This window comes from Rhinopithecus bieti, unplaced genomic scaffold, assembly GCF_001698545.2.
Source record: "Rhinopithecus bieti isolate Rb0 unplaced genomic scaffold, ASM169854v2 scaffold_1295, whole genome shotgun sequence".
Taxonomy (NCBI): Eukaryota; Metazoa; Chordata; class Mammalia; order Primates; family Cercopithecidae; genus Rhinopithecus; species Rhinopithecus bieti.
Window position 1 is genome coordinate 1538901 of NW_016803880.1, and position 22565 is coordinate 1561465.

The window sequence follows — 22565 nt, forward strand, 5'->3', positions numbered from 1 at the left end:
AAAAAAAAAAAAAAAAAAAAAGAAAGGACACACAACTGGTACTATTTATTTAAGTTGAATCAATTGACTCTTTTTTTTTTTTTGAGATGGAGTCTTGCACCATCGCCAGGGCTGGAGTGCAGTGGCGCGATCTCAGCTCACTGCAACCTCCGCCTCCCAGGTGCAAGCGATTCTCCTGCCTCAGCCTCCTGAGTAGCTGGGATTATAGGCGCCCGCCACCACACCCGGCTAATTTTTTGTATATTTAGTAGAGATGGGGTTTCACTATATTCGCCAGGCTAGTCTCAAATGCCTGACTTCATGATCTACCCTCCTCAGCCTCCCAAAGTGTTGGGATTACAGGCGTGAACCACTGTGCCTGGCAGTTGACTCTTTTTTTTTAAAAGAGAACATGTCATGTGGCTAGTGTAATTTTAAAAAATCATACATGGGGAAACGTTATATATGCTCATTTTAAAAATTTATGCAGAAAAAAGGAGCAAACAAAAAAAATTCAAGTCAGCACTTGTTAAAACCTATCATAGTTTCTTTTATGTAATTATATGTGATAGAATTATTCATCTTTTCAATAGTCCAAATAAAAGGAATATGTGAAATAACTGTATGTTTCGAAGAAATCTAACTTGTGCTTTTTCTTTTCTTTAAACAGTTTTTTCCCACTAACTGAAGGCAATTTGCATACCATTCAAAGTCTATGTCCATTTTTGTCAAAAGAAGAAAAGAAAGAATTTAGTGCTCAATGTATACCTGCTCTTTTGGGCTGGACTAAGAAAGATCTTTGCAGTACTAATGGTTAGTTGCTTGATAATAAATATTTCATTAATTTAATTATTGCTTGAGATAAAGAACTATTTCTAATTTATAAGACCATATCTATTAGAGGTAAATTGAATTACAGCTGATTTGTTCTGAGATTATATGGATGAGTGTCATTAGACAATGGCTGTTACCATTTTACAGTACAAAAATGCTGGGCCTTGAGGGAAGACTTACACCCAGAAATACCTTCTAACCATTTCTTTTCTATCTATAGCTTTTTAAAGTTGTGCCTCATTTCTCCCTAGCCAACCAATGACTGAACATATAAAGGCAAAAATAGCTTCCGCCGTATTTAAAACACTGCACTTTTCATTTGTTTATAATTTTTTTTTTTTTTTTTTTTTTTTTTTGAGACAGGGTCTCACTCTGTCACCCAGGCTGGAGTGCAGTGGCGCCATCTGAGCTCACTGCAAGCTCCGCCTCCCAGGTTCACCCATTCTCCTGCCTCAGCCTCCTGAGTAGCTGGGACTACAGGCGCCTGCCACCACGCCTGGCTAATTTTTTGTATTTTTTTAGTAGAAACGGGGTTTCACCATGTTGGCCAGGATGGTCTTGATCTCCTGACCTCGTGATCCGCCCGCCTTGGCCTTCCAGAGTGCTGGGATTACAGGCGTGAGCCACCGCGCCCAGCCTGTTTATTAATATAATCAGCACTTATGAGCACCCTACATGGTAGTTCCTGTTGTAGAGAAGACAAACATGAAGTTGTATCGTGATAACTGATGTAGCAAAAAGATGTTATTATGTATACAAGTGGCAGAAAGGAAGGAGTTTTCACTCTGCTTTGAGGGTGTTAGTGGCGATTTCATAAAGAGAAATATTTCTACTGGGTGTTGAAGGATAAATCGTTTTCCATATGGACATAGTTGGGGAAGGGCATTCCAGGTACACAAAAACATACAAGAATACAGATTGTTCATTTTGACTGGTATGTAAGATAGAAAGCTGAGGACAGAGGGTGTTAAGATACACCAGTGGATGCATTTTGAGGAATGGTAGAGATTCTAAAGAGAGGGTCCACATCAGAGCTTAGCGCATATACTAGCTGCTATTTTTTTTTTTTTTTTTTTTTTTTTTTTGAGACGGAGTCTCGCTCTTTCGCCCAGGCTGGAGTGCAGTGGCCGGATCGTAGCTCACTGCAAGCCCCGCCTCCCAGGTTTACGCCATTCTCCTGCCTCAGCCTCCCGTGTAGCTGGGACTACAGGCGCCCGCCACCTCGCCCGGCTAGTTTTTTTTGTATTTTTTAGTAGAGATGGGGTTTCACCGTGTTAGCCAGGATGGTCTCGATCTCCTGACCTCGTGATCCGCCCGTCTCGGCCTCCCAAAGTGCTGGGATTTTAGGCTTGAGCCACCGCGCCCGGCCAACTTAGCTGCTATTGAGTGAATGGATGTGTAAATTATGAAACACTATGTTCTATTTTCCATTTGCTGTTTCCAGCTACTCTGTAGCTGTAGGTTTTTTTTATTTGAATGATGAGTTTGCTGAATATGTCCTGCACTTAAGAAACCAAAACAAAAACAGCATAAGTCCGTTTAAATTCCAGTATCATTCCCTTACATTCCCCTCCCCCAAATTCTCTATTGTGTGCTAGGTGCTGGGTATGGAGACAGAGTCCCTACCCTTTGCAGCTTATAAGCTCATTTGTTGACTCTTACATAAAAGCCATTTTTAGAGTTCTTAACCTGAGCACTTCTCAAGAAAGTTTTTTACTTCTCAAAGTGGACTTTTTAAAAATAGCCATATAGTTCTTAAAATTTTAATTTTCATTTTGAATTTTACTTCAGGAGGTTTTGGACATCTTGCCATTTTCAATTCTTGTTTGCAAACCAAAAGTATAGATGATGGAGAGCTATTACATGGAATATTGAAAATCATAATATCCTGGAAGAAAGAGCATGAAGATATTTTTCTTTTCAGTTGGTAGGTGATGCTTTATACTATGTTTTTCCTTCAGTATACAATTCAGATGAAGATTACGTATCTGTGTCACAAATTTGTAGAGTAATTATGGTAGACATTTAAGTCAGTTATTTATGAGTACATAAGATTTAAATAACATTTTCTAATTAAATGTCAATATAATTATTATTTTGTTGTCATTTGTTTTTATCTTTATCACAGTAATCTATCAGAAGCAAGTCCAGAGGTACTGGGTGTAAATATAGAAATAATCCGGTTTCTTTCCCTATTTCTGAAATATTGCTCATCCCCTTTGGCAGAGAGTGAGTGGGACTTCATCATGTGCTCCATGTTGGCTTGGTTGGAGGTAAATTAACCTGATATGTCATCACCTCTTGTGGGTCTTTGTACATACTTTTGCATCAGAACTATTTACCAATCTCATTCTTTAAGTGATGATTGTAATTGGTTCCTTTGCGTAATTTAAAGCACTTTATAGATGTTCTTCTTACCAGCTACGATTTGACAGAATAGTAAGATGATAGATTTTTAATGACTACCAGCATCATTCAGTGATCAAATCTCCTGTTATTAAAATGCTTTCTCCATTAGCTTATTATAATATTTGCAGCACAGCCCTTTTAGGTTTTATCTGTTAATGACAATTATTTTGGTCTTTTTTGGTTATAGTTAGATTGTTTCTAAAACATACTGTATGAATATTGTGAGAGTAATGCATTAAATAGCAAATTCAGAGGGAATTAGTGTAATTTTATGACCCAGAGCAACCAGAAGTATATTACTTGTGGGCTCCAAGGCAGCAAGTCGGTCAGGGTCGAATTGGTCTCAATCTCTGCTTTGCCTACTATTAGCTATGTGACTTCGAGTTTTAAACTTAAACTCAGCTTTCTTTCTTTCTTTTTCTTTTTTTTTTTTTTTTAATTTGAGATGGAGTCTCTCTCTGTTGCTTAGGCTGGAGTGCGGTGGTGCATTCTTGGCTCACTGCAATCTCCGCCTTCTGGGTTCAAGCAATTCTTGCGCCTCAGCCTCCCAAATAGCAGGATTACAGACACTCACCAGCATGCCTGACTAATTTTTATATTTTTAGTAGAGATGCAGTTTCACCATTTTGACCAGGCTGGTCTCAAACTCCTGCCCTCATGTGATCCACCCGCCTCAGCCTCTGAGCCACTGCGCCTGGCCGATTTTCTTATTTTAAAATAATAACTTACAACTTGTAGGGCTACTGAGAAGATTAGAAGTGTGTATTTAATGTATCTGACTTAGTGTTTTCTTCCATAGTTTAGAAATTAAAAAGGGCATTTGAGAATAAATTATTTATTAATGATTCTAATTCATGGTATTTAATTTTGAAGAAAAAAGTTATTTTGATGTAAAATTGTTTTATTTCTCCTGAGACTACACACTTCTACTACTTTTCATTTTAAAATTCAAAGAAATGAAAGAAAGGCTTTTCTTTATATTGGCTTTATTTGTAGTGTTCTGGTAGAAGTCTGTTTACCTATTTCATTTTTATTGTTTTTTTCAGACAACAAGTGAGAATCAGGCATTGTATTCTATTCCACTTGTGCAACTGTTTGCCTGTGTCAGCTGTGATTTGGCCTGTGACCTCAGTGCTTTCTTTGATTCCACAACTCTGGATACCATTGGCAATCTTCCTGTAAATCTAATCAGTGAATGGAAAGAATTTTTTTCCCAAGGCATCCATAGTTTGCTTTTACCTATTTTGGTGACTGTTACAGGCAAGTGAAAAAGGGAATAATAATGAGATTGATTCACTGAAAATGACTTACTGAAAATTCAAAACCAAAAATTTTGATGTTTAAATCAAATAATACTAAATAATAAAAGAAAAAGCCAGAAAAGAAAGCTTGGCTTCTCAGAAGCATCACATATGCTTCTACTTTACAGACAAAAATTGAAAAATGGCAAAGTATCCAATGACTGTTGCAAGTTAAAATAGTAGTAATTCGGATAACGTGAATGGATCACGTGAATAGAACCTGTTGAACATTCGCTTTCTTTTTAGATAAGGATCAGATAAAAGTCATGAAAACAGTTGAGATTAACTGGAATATATATTCAGGTCATGTTTCCAGTTAAGAGTGCTTTATTGTTGATGTCTAGTTTTTATTTCGTTTTCTTAAATGATACTTGATTGTGAATCAGTTAAGCTATACTAACTTTCTTTTGGGACGGGCATGTTTCTTTCCTTTTTGTCATTAGGAGAAAACAAAGATGTGTCTGAAACATCCTTTCAGAATGCAATGCTGAAACCCATGTGTGAAACATTAACATATATCTCAAAGGAACAGCTACTGAGTCACAAACTTCCTGCAAGATTAGTTGCTGACCAAAAAACAAACTTACCAGAATATCTCCAGACTTTGTTAAATACATTGGCCCCATTACTTCTCTTCAGAGCTAGGCCTGTGCAAATTGCTGTTTATCATATGCTATACAAGTAAGAATTTATCCAATTGAATCAATGTTACAGTGGTCTAAAAAATAGAATATATGCTTAGTTTTTACTTTTAATCATTTAAAAAAGTGAAATTTTTAAAAGAAGGAGATCTGACTGCTTCACTTATAGGGACACTAAGTTGCCTGTTCTTTTAGGTTATTGTTTTCTATACACAATTTATATTTTAATAGTCCTGGTTATAGTAGTTATTTTAGAGAAAACTCATTAAAACATTTACTTACTATAAAATAAGTATTGGTCTTTCTGCTCTTGAGCATGACTTAATAAACAGTTTAATATCACGTATTTTAAAATACTGTTCTAATTTCTAGATTGATGCCTGAATTACCGCAATATGATCAGGATAATCTAAAGTCATATGGAGATGAAGAAGAAGAGCCAGCCCTGTAAGGTTTTTTTAAATTATTTGTTTTATTAAATTCTTATAATCCATCTCACTTATGATGTCTTTAGAGGACTGAAGCAGCACAGAAGCTATAAATTAGAGTTATATTCATTCTACAGATAGATCTTTTTAGTTATCTGTAAGATATAAATGAAATCTAGATTTCACTCAAAAGATTGTTTCTCTCTCTTAATTGTTCTTAAATCATATTTTCCATTTGCTTCTGTTCAGTAAAACTGTCCTTGGCCATATGGTGGCTGTGGAAAGAGTGTATCAGTTCAAATATCTATTGAGCATCCACTTTGTGCAGAGTATTAATTAAATGCTGAAGGGAGTATGCAGTGTTTAGTGAGCACTTTCTTTTTCTTAAGGAATTTATCTGATACAGATGATACCGTAGCCTTATAGAAAATATAGTATATGGTAAGTGCTAAGAAGACGGATAGATAACATTTTTTTAAATGTCATTTAGACCTATAGAAGATAGCATGTGATGAGGGCACAATTAATGTACATCAGGAAGGGAAGACTTTCTTTAGAGGAAGAGGCATTTAAACTGGTCCTTTAAGGTTAGGTAGCATTTCTGCAGGACAGGAAAGACAATATACGTTACAAGAACATCATGTACAAAGGCACTGAGTCATGAATGTCAGGATGTGCTTGGGCAATATTGAGTAGTTCCCACTTAATGTATACTTTTATTGACGGTGTCTTTCTTTCCTGGAATTTAAGTTCTGTGAGGGCAGGAATTTCTGTCTCTCATTTCTGAGAGAGAAATAGGCTAGATTGCTATAGGCCAGAATGCTTCCTGGTCTATAGCAGACATCATGAGTAGTATGTTGAATGAAAGAATAAATGAACCAGTGTGTATAGAGTAGGCAGGGTATAGTGGAAGATAAAGCCGAAAGGGTAGTTAAGGAGGTCCGATAAGGAATGGCCTTAAAAATGACTTTTTTGTGGGGGATTTGGGCATCATTTGGTAGGAGACAGGGCACCATCAGCTGATTCTGACACTAGTGTAGTGTGAAACATGAATTGTAAAAAGAAGCAAGCAGAGGTGGAGGTCGTTCCAGAAGTTAAATAACAATGCGTGGAGGGCAATGTGAAAAGTGGAGAGATTTTGGAGCTGGTGTTTTATAAGATCTAGTGACTATCAATATGGAATATAGAAGGCTGGGTATGTGAGATGGAGGGGTTGAAGGAAAAGACCTGAGAGCAGAAGTTTGGAGAAGGCCTATGCTTGTGGGCTGGGAGAAGGAAGCCACAAGGGAAGAACGATCACAGCAGTGAAAGGAGAGAACCAGGCTAGAGTATCACAGAGAAGAGTTAAGCATTTTACTTTTTGAGAATCTCATAAGTTCACCTGAAAGTATAAATGAGTAGAGTAGTTCAATAAAGAAGAAAATTAACTTAATTTGTTGTGAAGTAATCTGAATGGTACATTTATTTTCCTAAAAAGATACAATCACGATTTTTTAAATAGGCACATAATTATTTTCTGTGTTTATCATTCTGATTAATAGTACCACTGTGATATTTCTCAATAGTGCTAAGTAGACAATATGCAGTAAAACAGAAACTAGAACGAAGTGACAAAGTTCGAAGCCTTAGTCTTCACGCTGTCTTTCATAGGGTGATGAAAGGCCTGGTAGGATTTAGAATCCCTAACCGTTTCCCCTACTAACTGAAAGACTTTGGACTAATCATTTGGCTTCTCTGGGTGTGTGATTTTTTTTCACTTATAAAACAGAAAATTGAAATAGATGTTTTATAAAATGTCTTTCCTTCAAGTGCTATAATATGTCTTTTGATTTTACTGTTACGTGAGATTAGGAGTTAAAATTGGATCCATAGAGGGGAATTTTAAAACGTTTTTTGGAAAATAGAGAAATATTTCTAAAATGCTTGAAGTTTACAAGTACTGTCAGTTTGTTAAGGGATGAGTTATAAAGAAAACTTGTGGTGTTTAATCATTGATTCTTAGGTCACCACCAGCCGCACTGATGTCTCTTCTTAGCACTCAAGAGGACTTACTAGAAAATGTTTTGGGGTGTGTTCCTGTTGGACAGATAGTTACTATTAAACCACTGAGTGAAGACTTCTGTTATGTTCTGGGATACCTTCTCACTTGGAAATTAATACTCACTTTCTTCAAAGCCGCGTCATCACAGGTAAATAAATATGTGACAACTTTCGATAGTTCTGTCCTAATATGCTTCTGATACTGTTCTAAATACCTTCCTTCCCTTCAGTTTAATAAAAGGGAAATCCTTATGTTTTAATCTCATCCTTTTTTTTTTTTTTTTTGCATTTGAGACAGGGTCTCACTCTGTTGCGCATGCTGGAATGCAGTGGCACGATCTTGGCTCACTGCAGCCTCTGCCTCCTAGGCTCAAGCGATCTTCTCACTAAGTAGCTGGGACTACAGGTGCAAGCCACTATGCCTGGCTAATTTTTATATTTTTTGTAGAGATGGGGTTTCACCATGTTGCCCAGACTGGTCTCATACTCCTGAGCTCAAGTGATCCACCCTCGTTGGCCTCCCAAAATGCTGGGATTACAGGCATGAGCCAAGGTGCCCGGCCTAATCTCATTTTATCCAGCTAACTTCAGACAATCTGCTTAATAAGTTTACTTCTGTCCCTTATACCTTACCCCTCCAAGCAAAAGTAATTACTCTGATATGTGGCCAGATCAACTTTTTTTCTAACTGAATGTAGTCACCAGGTTCTTTTATATCAAGAAATAATATTTATATAATTTAATTGTGTACTATCATAGTAATTATTTCAAAAGAATTGAATCTTGTGTTTTTTCTGGTTTTTTGGGGAGGGGTCAGTTTTCACTCTGTTGTGGAGATTTCACTTAATACATCATTGGCAATTTACCTTACTTGAAAATCACTGTTTGGAGAAAGATCTGTGAAACATTACCTGTGTAATAATTCCAGCTGTTACCTAAGTGGTAAAAATATCTGAAATATTTTGCCCAAATTATTCTAGCAGCCACTAGATGTCTCTGTTGTCTCATGTTTAGGAAGTAAGACCTTGTCCAAGAAGAAACTGGAAAGATCTCTCTAGTTTTTATTTCTTATAGAAAGATCCCCACTTGAGGGTAGTTTGAGCCCAGGAAGCGGAGGTTGCAGTGAGATGAGATCATGCCACTGGCACTCAGGCCTGGGCGACAGAGCCAGACCCTGTCTCAAAAAGAAGAAGGAAGATCCAAATCTCTGTCAATCTTTGATTGAATTAACCTAGTAAAATATGTGCCTTCTTTGACAGGTCAATACAAAAAGATTTAGTTTATCACTTAGTGTGATTAAGTATTCATGGCATTCATTTCCAATGTGACTTTTTGGAATTTTTAAATTATAATTTATGTTGTTGCTCATAACCTATACCTTGGTACAAAGATATCAATTTTTGCATCTTTGCATTTGTACATCTAAGGGGAAAATCAAATCACAGAAGTAGCATTGATCTAGTTGTTAAATAGATTAGTTTTCTTTTTAGGCCTGTCATGTATTTTTGTGACTTAAGCTGGTTTTATTTGCTGATGATGTATTTCAAGAGCTCCTTATTGGGCTTTTACATCAATTTCTTAAAATATTGTTGATCTCTAAAAAATAGCAGCAGATTGAGGCTTTTGTGTATAAGAGTTTTGTTCTCATTTTATATTCAGAAATTAGGAAAATGGCCATGCATCACCTTTTTTATTAGGCTGGGATTGGGTTAGGGTACAAAATTATACAGCAGCATTTATTATTATTATGTCTGAAAAACTTGAACTGAGCTGTAGGCAGATAAGCCAGAATAACCCACCTAATAATTAGTATTATTAGGTGGGTTATTCTGGCTTATCTGCCTACCTAATAATTACATGAATCCTAAAATAAACAATTTTCTTCAGAAAACTTTAAATGTTCCTAAATCATGGGTTAACTTTTTTCTCAAAAAAACTCCTAGCAAATCAGATTGAACTAGAAAAAGTTGTATATGTACATGTGTATGTTTATTTGTCTGTTTTATAAAGCTTTACTGAGATATTGCACATACCACAAAATTTACCCACTTAGCATACACAGTTTGGTGTTTTTTAAATTTTTTTTTTTTTTTTTTTTGAGATGGAGTCTCGCTCTTGTCCCCCAGACTGGAGTGCAATGGTGCGATCTTGGCTCACTGCAACCTCCACCTCCTGGGTTCAAGTGATTCTCCTGCCTCAGCCTCCCGAGTAGCTGGGATTACAGGCGCCTACCACCACGCCTGGCTAATTTTTCTATTTTTAGTAGAGACGGGGTTTCACCACGTTGGCCAGGCTGGTCTCAAACTCCTGACCTCAGGTGTTCCGCCCCCCTTGGCCTCCCAACGTGCTGAGATTACAGGCGTGAGCCACCTCACCTGGCCACACAGTTTGGTGTTTTTAGTATATAGTCATCCCTTGATATCTGCAGGGGATTGTTTCCAGGCTCCCTCCCATGGTCCCCAACCCAGTGAATACTCAAGTTCCTTATATAAAATAGCATAGTATTTGCATCTAACCTATGCACATCCTCCTGTATACTAGTTAAAATCATCTCTAGTTATGTATACAATGTAAATGCTATTGAAATAGTTGCTATACTGTATTTTTAACATTTATAGTATTTTTATTGTATTGGGTTTTTAAAAATCACTTTTTTTGCCCCTCAAATATTTTCTATCTGCGATTGGTTGAATTCTCAGATGTGGAACCCATGGATGTGGAGGGCTGACTGTATTCACAGACTTGTGCAACTATTACCACTATCTAATTTTAGAACATTGTCAACATCCCATTGTATTTAGTAGCAATCACTTCCCATTTCCTCTCAAACCCTACAGCTCCTGACAGCCATTAAACTGTGTTCTGTCTCTATGCATCTGCCTGTTCTGGACATTTCACACATCTGGTCTTTTGTGTCTGGCTTTTATCTTAGTATATTGTTTTCAGGATTTATCAGATTGTAGCATGTATCATAAATATTGCATTTCTTTTTGTGGCTGAATAATACTCCATTTTATAGATATCACATTTTGTTTATCTGCTTATCTGTTAGTGGACATTTAGGCTGTTTCTGGTTTTTTTGACCATTGTAAATAAAGCTGCTGTGAACATTAATGTATAAACTTTTGTGTTGAAATGTGTTTTCATTTCACTTGTGTTGTATACTTCAGTGGGATTGCTGGGTCATATATGTGTGTTTTTTAAAGTCCATTGATATTGCTGATTAATTTTAAAATATCTCTAACTTTTATTTTGAAAAAAATTAAACAACAACGTTGGAAGAATAATTCAATGAAAAGTCACATACTCTTTTAGATCAACACATTTTTAACACGTGGCTACATTTGCACATACTGTCTCTGTATGTACTCTTTTTCTGCTGATCTGCTTGAAACTAACTTGCAGACATTACGATGCTTTACCAAAAGCATTTAAACATGTATCTCCTAAGATCAAGGACATGTTTCTACATAAGCAGAATATAATTTTTATATTCAAATTCAATTTCGATGCAGTAGTACCTAATTTTTATTTAGATACTCTCAGTTGTCCCAGTAATATCTTTATAGTTTTGTTTTCTTCTGTGTTGAAGATCCAATCAAGAACCATGTTTGTATTTGTTTGCCATATTTCTTTAGTTTCTTTAACCTATAATTCCTATACCTTTCTTTTCTTTCTTGTCATTGTTTTGGCCAGCTGTTTTTACCCTGTCATACAGTTTGAATTTGTCTGATCGTTTCCTCATTAGATTGTGGTTGATTTTCAGCAAGACTACTTACTGCACAAGTTGTTACATGTTCTCAGAGTCTTACCTCAGGAGCCATATAATCTCGTTGTGTTCTTTTACAGGTTGAGTATTCCTTATCCAAAATGCTTGGGACCAGTAGTGTTTCTGATTTCAGATTTTTCCAGATTCTGGAATATTTTTGTTACACGTACTGGTTAAGCATCCCAGATCCGAAAATCTGAAATGCTCCAGGAGCATTTCCTTTAAGCATCATGTTGGTGCTCAACAAGTTTTAGATGATGAAGCATTTTGGATTTTCAGATTTGGGATGTTCATCCTTCATTAGTGATGTTAAGTTTGATGATAAGAGCCCTTTGGTCAACATATTTTAAAAATCAATTCCAAATTCTATTACTTGATCCTTGTAAGTATTCATAGTGTTTATAAAATAAAAGGCCGGGCACGGTGGCTCAAGCCTGTAATCCCAGCACTTTGGGAGGCCGAGGCGGGCGGATCACGAGGTCAGGAGATTGACACCATCCTTGCTAACACGGTGAAACCCCCTCTCTACTAAAAAAAATACCAAAAAACTAGCCGGGCGAGGTGGCAGGCGCCTGTAGTCCCAGCTACTCAGGAGGCTGAGGCAGGAGAATGGCGTAAACCCGGGAGGCGGAGCTTGCAGTGAGCTGAGATCTGGCCACTGCACTCCAGCCTGAGGGACAGAGTGAGACTCCGTCTCAAAAAAAAAAAAAAAAAAAAAAAAAAAAAAAAAAAAAAAATGTTGTAGTTTACACAAAGAAAGGATAAATGCTTGAGGTGATAAATACCTCACTTACCCTATTACATATTATATGCCTATAAAATACCTCATGTGCCCCATAAATATCTACTGTGTACCCACAAAAATTAAAATACAAAATTTTTAAAAAGAAAAAAGAAAATGGTATCTTTGTACTATGAGGAGATATGTGATATAGTAGAACAAATTATCTTAAAACCAATACAGATACCAAAGAACTGCAAAGTCAGTGTGGAAAATGCAAGCTGTGTTACTGAGGGAAAGCAGGAGTTGTGAAGCACAGGTCTGACAGATACCTGCAGTGCTCCCAGTGGTGGCTCGTTTTTCTGTTTTTAAAAGAGAAACCAGAAATCCGTATTTTATGTGAAATCTCCTGATTGAAAAAACAACTCTGAGAAGACCCCAAGACATCTTGGACTACTAGTTTGTGCTCTCTGTCATAAAGGAATGTCGGAGTTTTTGATACAGGATGAGGTCAGCCATAAAAATGGGATTAGTTTTAAGCAGGAATTTGAAAGGTTAAGGACAATGGTGTGGAAGGAATGTATGGAAGACTTGGGAGGAGAGTGAGGGAGTCATCTGTGGGAATGGTGAATAGATTTTCTTATCTCAGACACTAAGCCAAGGTGAGTGTATTCTAACACAGGAAGACAATTTGAGAAAAATATTAGCAACTTGTTCTAATAATGAGGGGATAGAATGTCTGTTCGTTTACGAGGAAAGGACATTTGTTATACTTTGAGTTCTTTTATACCAATTGTCTTGGTGTATTTGGTTTACTAACAAATTCTTTGCTCTCCACCAGCTTCGGGCTCTGTACTCAATGTATCTTCGGAAAACAAAGAGTTTGAATAAATTGCTCTATCACCTGTTCAGGCTTATGCCAGAAAATCCAACCTATGCCGAGACCGCAATTGAGGTCCCAAATAAGGACCCTAAAACATTCTTTACTGAGGAGCTCCAGCTGAGTATTCGAGGTCAGTAAGATATGTGTTTATGTTCTTTCTTGGATGCTAGATTCACACTAGGTTGAATTAAACTTTTCCCTGGGAATGTGGAGAATAATCCCAAAGGTAGGTCCTGGCTATGAAAATGTTGAATTTGACCATTTTCCATATTTCTCTAAATAGGATGAATAATTCGATTTTACCCTAAAATAAAGGACTGTGAGGAATTTAATATATTTTTGAAGCTTAGTGTGGTGGGACTATTAACTTTTGACTCTGTAAACAAACATTTCTTATGTGATAACATTTTATAGGCATATAAATAAGGGGAAATAAAGTTGAATAAAATGTATTTCATTCTGGGAGCTCGTATGTGAGCAGAGAGGATAGATATGCATATATGTGGTTGTACCACAGTATTGGAAACAATTTACTGAGAATATGCTTTTTTTAAATGCCTTGGAGATCTGAGGATGGACTGCATCTTGTGAATATTGAGTTGGGTATTCTAAGACTTCTGCACAGCAGCACAGCGAGCTCTGGGGAAAGTAAAGGAGGCCAGACTCCTTTTCATAATTTATAATACCAAGCATCTTTAACTTTTCCTTCTTTTTAAAATGTGTATACTCTATTTTATTTGTGGTCTTTCATGTTTACTATAGAATTCTGTTTCTAGGTAGATTTTTTTTCAGTGTCAATTGGGATTTTCACTTAAAAAAAAATTATTTTGCCATTCTTATGGTTCATTTTGAATGTGTGGAAAGATGCTGATACTCCAGAGTTCTGGTTTCTCTGGTATATTTGTTTGATGAGCTATAGCACTATCGTTGAGGAATTAAGGATCACTTTTTAAAGAAAATACTAATATTAGTCTGTTATTCTATGTAAGAAATACATGTGACTAATCAGGAATTTGTTTTTTCCTCAGAAACAGCAACTCTTCCATACCACATTCCACACTTGGCTTGCTCAGTCTATCATATGACATTAAAAGATTTGCCTGCCATGGTTAGGTTGTGGTGGAATAGCAGTGAGAAGCGTGTTTTCAATATTGTAGATAGATTTACAAGCAAGTATGTCAGCAGTGTTCTTTCTTTTCAAGAAATATCTTCTGTACAAACAAGTACACAACTGTTTAATGGCATGACGGTTAGTATTGTCTTGACTTTCTCTAGAAAAGTTGTTTTAATATTGGGTATGTCTGTCATTGTTAATATCAAAACAGACTGTAGCTCTTGGCTCAGAATTTATAGAAACTGGTGGCCAGGATTTGTGGCTCATGCCTGTAATCCCAACGCTTTGGGATGCCAAGGTGGGAGGATCACTTGAGCCCAGGAGTTCAAGACCAGCCTATTTTGTTTTCTAATTTGTGTGTCAAATCTCAATATTACTTCATGTATGGATTGAAACAGTGGTATAATTTTCATTCACACACTACAGTAGTCTATTCTCACATTTCTATAAATGCCTGAGACTGGGTAATTTATAAAGAAAAGAGGTTTAGGCCGGGTGCAGTGGCTCATGCCTGTAATCCCAGGACTTTGGGAGGCCGAGGTGGGTGGATCACTTGAGGTCAGGAATTTGAAACCAGCCTGGGCAACATGGTAAAACCTCATCTCTACTGAAAAAATACAAAAATTAGCCATGCGTGGTGGCGGGCGCCAGTAATCCCAGCTACTCAGAAACTTAAAATCGTGGCGGAAGGCAAACGGGAGTCAGCATCTCACATGGCCAGAGCAGGAGGGAGAGAGGCGGGGAGGTGTCACAGAATTTTAAACAACCAGATCTCATGAGAACTCACTCACTATCACGAGATTAGCACCCGTGGGAAATCCGCCCCCATGATCCAGTCACTTCCCACTAGGCCCCACTTGCAATATTTGGGATTCAGCATGAGATTCAGGCGGGGATACAGATCCAAACCATTTCACCCAGCAGATAGTTTTTGAGCATTCATTAGTTCATTCAAAATCTGTATTGGAATACTTACAGATGCCAAGCACTGTGTCCCAGTCACCAAGGATATGAACAGTGTAGTAGGACTAGACTCTTGTCCTGTAATAACATACAGTCTAATAAAGGGAAAAGAGCAATACTGATAATGATTTTTGCATTGGAAAGTAGCATGTTAAGAGAAAGAGTTCCTCATGATCTGAGTGGGAAAGATTCATCTGGCTGAGGGGATTAAGTGAGATTTTATGGAAGAAAATCACCTGGAGGTGGGCAGGATTTTGTTATGGGGAAAATGAAGGGAAAGGCATTTACTATAGAGAAAATAGGCCGGGTGCAGTGGCTCACACCTGTAATCCCAACACTTTGGGAGGCCGAGGCGGGCGGATCACCTGAGATCGGGAGCTCGACACCAGCCTGGCCAACATGGAGAAACCCCGTCTCTACTAAAAATACAAAATTAGCCGGGTGTGGAGGCACATGCCTGTAATCCCAACTACTTGGGAGGCTGAGGTAGGCGGAGGTTGCGGTGAGCCGAGATCATGCCATTGCACTCCAGCCTGGGCAACAAGAGTGAAACTATGTCCCAAAAAAAAAAAAAAAAAAAAAAAGAGAGAGAGAAAAAAATACTATTGCAAAAAGCACAAAAGTGAGAATGTCATTTCAGCTGTTGCCCAAGAAATGATAAATAACGCAGTACTCCAACCCAAATAATGAGTAGGAGTCCCAGAGGTGAATAGACTACTCAACAGTGAGTTAGAGGTACGTTGGGAAGGGCCTCAAATAACAATCCAAAGTGGTACAGTTCAGCCACTGAACATTTTTCATTCAGGCTGTAGCATGGTCAGAGTTATGATCTTTGAAATTGCTCTGACCATAGTCTATAGCATGATCTGTTGGCAAACAGTTTGGATTCAAATGAACGGTTAGAGGAGACTGTTGGGGTAGACATTATGAGCAAAGGACTAGGGCATGGGTGAGGCAGTATCAGTGGGAATATAAAGAGTAGGGATGTGAGAGATGTGCTAGTGATTTAGTTAATATCTAGGATGAGGTAGAAGCAGAAATTTAAAATGGTGTGCTATGATGATTTTTTAGCCTGGAAGTAGGAAATTCAGAAGATGAAGTTTGTAAAGGATGATAATGTGTGCATTTTATGTTGAGTTTGCAATGTTGGTTTGAAAACCAAACAAATAACTATAAATGTTCTGGCAGTTGATGGTTGGCTCCAAAGCTCAGGAGGATAACATGGTAGAGGAAGACTTATTAGGCGTAGAAGTGATATTCGATACTCGGTGTGGAAGAGAAGGGATAATAAGCCATTCTGTCACTTATCTAGTCAAGGTTTATTGAACTATTATGTGACAAGCCTAACACAATAAAACCTTTTTTTATGAGCAATTAATGTCTTTTAAAACAAACTTTGAATATCACAAAATCACTGTAAAAATATACCAGGCAGGTATTTAAACCTATTTCCTTATCTTTTTTTAAAATTTTTATTTTTTTGAGATGGAGTCTCGCTCTGTCGCCCAGGCTGGAGTGCAGTGGCGCGATCTTGGCTCACTGCAAGCTCTGCCTCACAGGTTCACACCATTCTCCTGCCTCAGCCTCCCGAGTAGCTGGGACTACAGGCACCTGCCACCTCACCCGGCTAATTTTTTGTATTTTTAGTTGAGACGGGGTTTCACCGTATTAGGCAGGATGGTCTCGATCTCCTGACCTCATGATCCGCCCACCTTGGCCTCCCAAAGACCTGAGATTACAGGTGTGAGTCACTGTGCCCAGCCTAAACCTATTTCTTAATTATCTTATGTTAGATAAGTGAATGTGTTTACCTGCATTGTCCTTGAATGAAGCCTTTAGCTTTTAATAGTCAACCTATCAAAATGTTTTCTGGATGAAAGAAAGGAATCTGGCAAACAAAATATCCTTTGTTGTATTGCAGGTTAAAGCTCGAGCTACTACTCGAGAGGTAATGGCTACTTATACTATTGAGGACATAGTTATTGAACTTATAATACAGCTGCCTTCAAATTATCCACTGGGTTCAATAACAGTAGAAAGTGGCAAAAGAGTAGGAGTGGCTGTTCAGCAGTGGCGGAACTGGATGCTGCAGTTAAGCACTTACCTAACCCATCAGGTAAGTTTCTGTTTATACATTTGGCTTTATAAACTTGAAAAAGATGATCTATTTAAAAGGGCATTTAAACATAAAATACATCTTTTCTGCTTAAGGTAAAATTAGATATTAAACTTCCTTGGATAAATAAATACAGATATATGCCTAAATGGATTAAGCGCTGGCCTTTCTGTTTTAATTTTTTTTTTTTTTTTTTTTTTTTTTTTTTTTGGAGACGGAGTCCTCGCTCTGTCAACCCAAGCTGGAGTGCAGTGCCGCAGATCTCATCCCTGCACCTGCAAGCTCCGCCGCTCTCCGGGTCCCGGCATTTTACTCCCTGCCGTCAGCTCCCGAGGTAGCTGGGACTACAGGCGTCCGCCACCTCGCCCCCGGCTAGTTTTTTATATTTTTTAGTAGAGACGGTTCACCATGTTAGCCAGGATGGTGCCTCGATCTCCCTGACCCTTGGGATCCGGACCCCGCGCTCCGGCCCCCCCAAAGTGCTGGGATTACAGGCTTGAGCCACCGCGCCCGGCCCTTCTGTTTTAATTTTTAAGGTTATGTCATTTATTTTCTGGTGTTTGCGAGGGATTGACTTTATTTCATTAACATTGTAGAAGATGTGGAACGGTGCATGGTATTAAGGAAATTGTTTCAGAGAGGATCTTTTGAAAGATACTGGACAGATGAATACCTTCTGAGCTACTTTCACTTTTATCCTTACATTTCAACTCCTCTTTGCTTAAAGAAGTCCCAGTACTCTCAAAGACCTTTGACCTCTCACCACATTTTAACTCTTCAGTTCTGTTTGCACACTGTGTATCTCAGGCGTTCTACAGTAAGGAAAAACTTTTTTTTTCCAAGACAGAATTTTGCTCTTGTTGCCCAGGCTGAAGTGCAATGGCACAATCTCGGCTCACTGCAACCTCTGCCTCCCGGTTCAAGCGATTCTGCTGCCTTAGCTTTCAGAATAGCTGGGATTACAGGCACCCACCACCACACCTGGCTAATTTTTTGTATTTTTAGTAGAGATGGGGTTTCACCACGTTGGCCATGGTGGTCATCGAACTCCTGACCTCAAGTGATCTACCCACCTTGGCTTCCCGAAGTGCTGGGATTATAGGCGTGAGCTACGGTGCCCGGCCAAGAAAAACTATTTTAAACAAATGTGCTCACCAGTATTGTAGAGCTGGAGCAAATAATTTGAGATAATTTCCTCATTTTCAGTTAAACATTAGAACTAACCTAAATGATTTAATTATTAAGAGAGTTTTATCAAGCAATAAGCTTGGACTATTACACTTTAAGTATTGGTCCAGAAGCCTTTAAAGTCTGACTTTAATGGAGAAAAATTACGTCTGGTTCTGAAAACTTGGGAGGTTATTTTAGAAACCAACATTCATAAAAGTTAGGAGATATGAACATAGCCAAGCAGATTGTCTTCTTTCAGAATTGTGATTCAACTTTAAAATTTGTGAAATTGAATAAAATAAAATTGGTGGTCATCAGTGTGTTGTGGCTTACTTTTCTTCTTGTTAACAGAATGGAAGTATTATGGAAGGCTTAGCTTTATGGAAAATAATGTAGACAAACGTTTTGAGGGTGTTGAAGATTGCATGATCTGTTTCTCAGTCATTCATGGTTTCAACTATTCCCTTCCCAAAAAAGCCTGTAGAACATGCAAGAAAAAATTCCATTCAGCTTGCTTGGTAAGTCTAAAGAGAAATTAACTTACTTACATTTTATGTATTTTATACACATAAACACACGCATGTGCACACACACACATACACAATGTCTAACTTTGGAAGAGAAAATGTATGTTAAACTTAATTGTAGCTAATGGGAGATATATTAAAAAGTGATTTTTTTAAATCTGCAAAAGATAATTAGCAGTTTACCGAGACTGGTAGAATCAAGGCCCTCTAACAAATGGGTGTTTCCAGTGACCTTTTACTGGTCAAGAAGTAGAAGGTCTTCTGAGATCTAGACCATGAAGGAGACTACAGGAGTTGGTACGTACGGGAAGCCATCTGGCATCAGAGCCCTATGCTCTTTTTAAACATACGGAAAAAGAAGTTGCCATTTGTTCATTTGTTTCACAGGAGATTTCTTATATCTTAGTGGTTGTGTGCATGAGCCTAAGTAGAAAGAACTTAGTGTAGCCATCGGAAGTAGACTCATTTGTGTTGATTTTGGAGATACAGAGCAAAAATTTTAGTATTCTTCCCTTTTCACTTTATCATTTGAAGGTTACTTTAGATGTATATGTACTTTATGATATATGTAAGAGGAGAGCTTTAAAAAGTCTTTGATATTTAAAACCTTTTCTTTTTCAGTACAAATGGTTTACATCTAGCAACAAATCCACTTGTCCACTGTGTCGTGAGACGTTTTTCTGAGGTTTTCTTCACTGGAAGGGATCCCTGAAGTACATCAAGCAAAGGCATTGGATTTGGATCCATCTTAAAATGTGGATGTGGGGAAACCAGTGAGCATTACTTTTAAATAGGACCTTCTCTGGAAAATTATTTTGGTTAATGTAATAATCCTAAAATCAGGTTTACTTAACTTTAGATTGCTTTGTAAATGTTTGGAAACTTCCTTTTACAAGAGAATATTACATATTTGAGAGAAAATATTTCTATTAATGGTTTAATCTCTTTGTATATTTAAAATAAATATGAAAACCCTAAATTACAGAATTGGAATTTGTGAAAAGATTGTACAACTATATTATTGATAAACCCGTTCCATTTGTCAATCTGTATTTTAGAGTAGTCCAAGTGAAGCAAAATGAACGGAGAGAGCTGATTTACATCTATAGATATTTTAAGTCTTATTTATTAGTCATGACAATAAATTAGTAGTATTCTGATATTTGTAGATTATTTTAATGATAAAAATGACACTAAGCTATTAATATGGCTTAAGATATTTGGAAGCATGCTCTGAAATCCTATATAAAAGAGTTCCAACTGAACTTCAAGGTGCCTCCATTTATCAAGGGTTATGAAACTCAGAAAATTAAATTCTTGATGCTGACCTTTTTGCTTGTGGAAGAATTATTTCTATATATTAGTGAAATTTGAATTGTAAACGTGTAAGTGAATTTATTACTCCGTTTGAGTGAGTATCTAGAGGGTGAGAATTTGAAATAGTAATTTGATTATTTCATTCATGAAGCAGAGTGGTAGTTATCTTTCTGTTGAGAGGGAAGAAATAAATGAGTATTACTGAAACTTAAAGATCAGTGGAGAAAAAAACATTTAAAAATGTTGTAGGAGACTTTCAATTTTGGAAGCAAACTTAGCTATTCTTACCAGCCAAAGTTATACTAAATAAGAGACTTGGGGAGCAAATGTTTTCAGCCTTCAGAAATGGAAAGTTAAGGATTTTAGCACTTAAGTAAAATTCAGTATAATAGGCTGAAGTGGAGTAAGTGAAAACCTGCCTTTTGCCACTCTTAAAAATTGTGCCCAAAATATAAAAGTATGGAAGTTTAGAACTTGGAACAATTTCATTGCAGTCTTCCATTATATCTAGGTTACTTGAGAGACCAGCTAATCATCTCTGCTGCACATGTTTAATTGGCAAAAAGCAATTCATGATAAATAAAATTACTGCTTTCCATCTACTGGGTAAAATGACTATTGAAATAGTATGAATGTGGTCAGAGGATTATAGTTGAGAGTGAAGTGCTACGTGTGGGTTATAGATCTCTCAAATTTTATTTATAGATGCAGTGTCTTGCCCAGTTTTGTTTGCTTCCTACATTTTTCTGTAAAATATTTATTGTTTTCTAGCCTTGAGACTCTGAGGGTAAGTGAAGTACAGATAGCAAAATTTTACTACCTCGTTAACCCTTTTCTTAAAATATTCTCTATCTTTCTATGTCTCTCTGACATAGTAATCCCAAAGGATTGTGTTACTCCCCTGTGAAAGTTACTACTTTTCCTTTAAAAATGGTTTTATAATAAGACTGTTTAAAACCTTTCCAGTATTGGTACATCTTGGCTTCTGGCCCAAACCCAAGCAGAAAAGAAAACGGAATAATGGAGCATTGTTTTTCCACGTTAGTATTAGGGCATCAGATTCTTGGTAAAACACTGTAATTAAGTAGTTATAATTAAATAACTGTTCTTCATACTTAGGACTCGTAATACGTTTCTTTAAGACTTGTAAGTATAATTGTAAAGCTTGTTAACTGTTTATATATTAAAGAAGAAGCTTTACAAAATAAGACTGAAGTTCAGGATACCACATTAAAGTTTTATCTGTACAGCGTTGACAACTCTAACAAAAAGGATAGCAGCCCTTAAAATTTTAGCTTAAGGACATTTTAAAATTGCATGAGTTTAGCAAAATTATTAATTTAAAACCTCAAAGTAAATTGCAAATTTAAAAATTTATTTTGACTCTTTTATCACATGCTCTAATGTATGTACATAAGTTTCTGTGGCTTAAATATGTTGTTATTTGATACATTTTTCTGGTGCGAGTAATTAATGTTATTATTTGATTGTTATACCATATGTGCCCATTAAAATTCTTTTTAATTACAAATATTTCAAATATACAGAAAATAATAATATAAATGCCCTTGTACCCTTCACATACTATTTTGCCATATTTGCTTCTGATTTTTAAATAAATAAAATGTTACTCTTTTGTACTTCTCCCTGGCGCCATTCTCCTCCTTCTCTCCCTAGAGCTAATCTACTATTCTGAAGTTGGTGTGACTCCTTCCTATTTAAGATTTTATACTTTACCATGTGTTTTTATCCAGAAACAATATATAATAATCAACAAAAATTATGTTAATGATGTTTTACTGTATGTAATCTTTTGTAGCCTGATTTTCCACTTAACATAATATGCTGTTTAGTGTCATGTCAGTTTACTTACCAATTCCCTTACTAATGGTTGTTTAAATTGTTACTTTTTTGCCATTTTGAACAGTGCTGCAAGTGTACATTCTTGATCATGTCACCTCATGCAGATGTGCTAGATATTCAGGACATATGTCTAAAAATGGAATTTTAGCCCAGCATAGTGGCTCACACCTGTAATCCCAGCACTTTGGGAGGCTGAGGTGGGAGGATCACCTGAGATCAGGAGTTCGAGACCAGCCTGGCCAACATGGTGAAACCCCGTCTCTACTAAAAGTAAAAAAAAATTAGCCAGGCATGGTGGTGCGCACCTGTAATCCCAGCTACTTCGGGAGGCTGAGGCAGGAGAATTGCTTGAACCTGGGAAGCGGAGGTTGCAGTGAGCCCAGATCATGCCACTGCACTCTAGCTTGGGCAACAGAGCAAGACTCAGTCTGAAAAAAAAAAATATATATATATATATGCACACACACACACACACACACACATATATATA

The 22565-nt window shown here is 37.1% G+C and overlaps 1 protein-coding gene across 1 annotated transcript in view; it reads left to right on the forward strand.

Annotated features, from left to right (window-relative positions):
* The window catches only part of LTN1 (listerin E3 ubiquitin protein ligase 1), a 68345-nt gene extending 46489 nt beyond the window's left edge, over positions 1–21856 (forward strand). The window contains 13 exon segments of the mRNA XM_017855960.1: positions 650–792; positions 2605–2740; positions 2942–3086; positions 4269–4482; positions 4967–5204; positions 5537–5611; positions 7595–7781; positions 12964–13135; positions 14034–14254; positions 17004–17198; positions 18720–18750; positions 18753–18886; positions 19517–21856. Of these exon segments, the coding sequence (XP_017711449.1) occupies positions 650–792; positions 2605–2740; positions 2942–3086; positions 4269–4482; positions 4967–5204; positions 5537–5611; positions 7595–7781; positions 12964–13135; positions 14034–14254; positions 17004–17198; positions 18720–18750; positions 18753–18886; positions 19517–19579 (1954 nt within the window). The 3' untranslated portion in view covers positions 19580–21856.
* Positions 21857–22565: the final 709 nt, after the last annotated feature.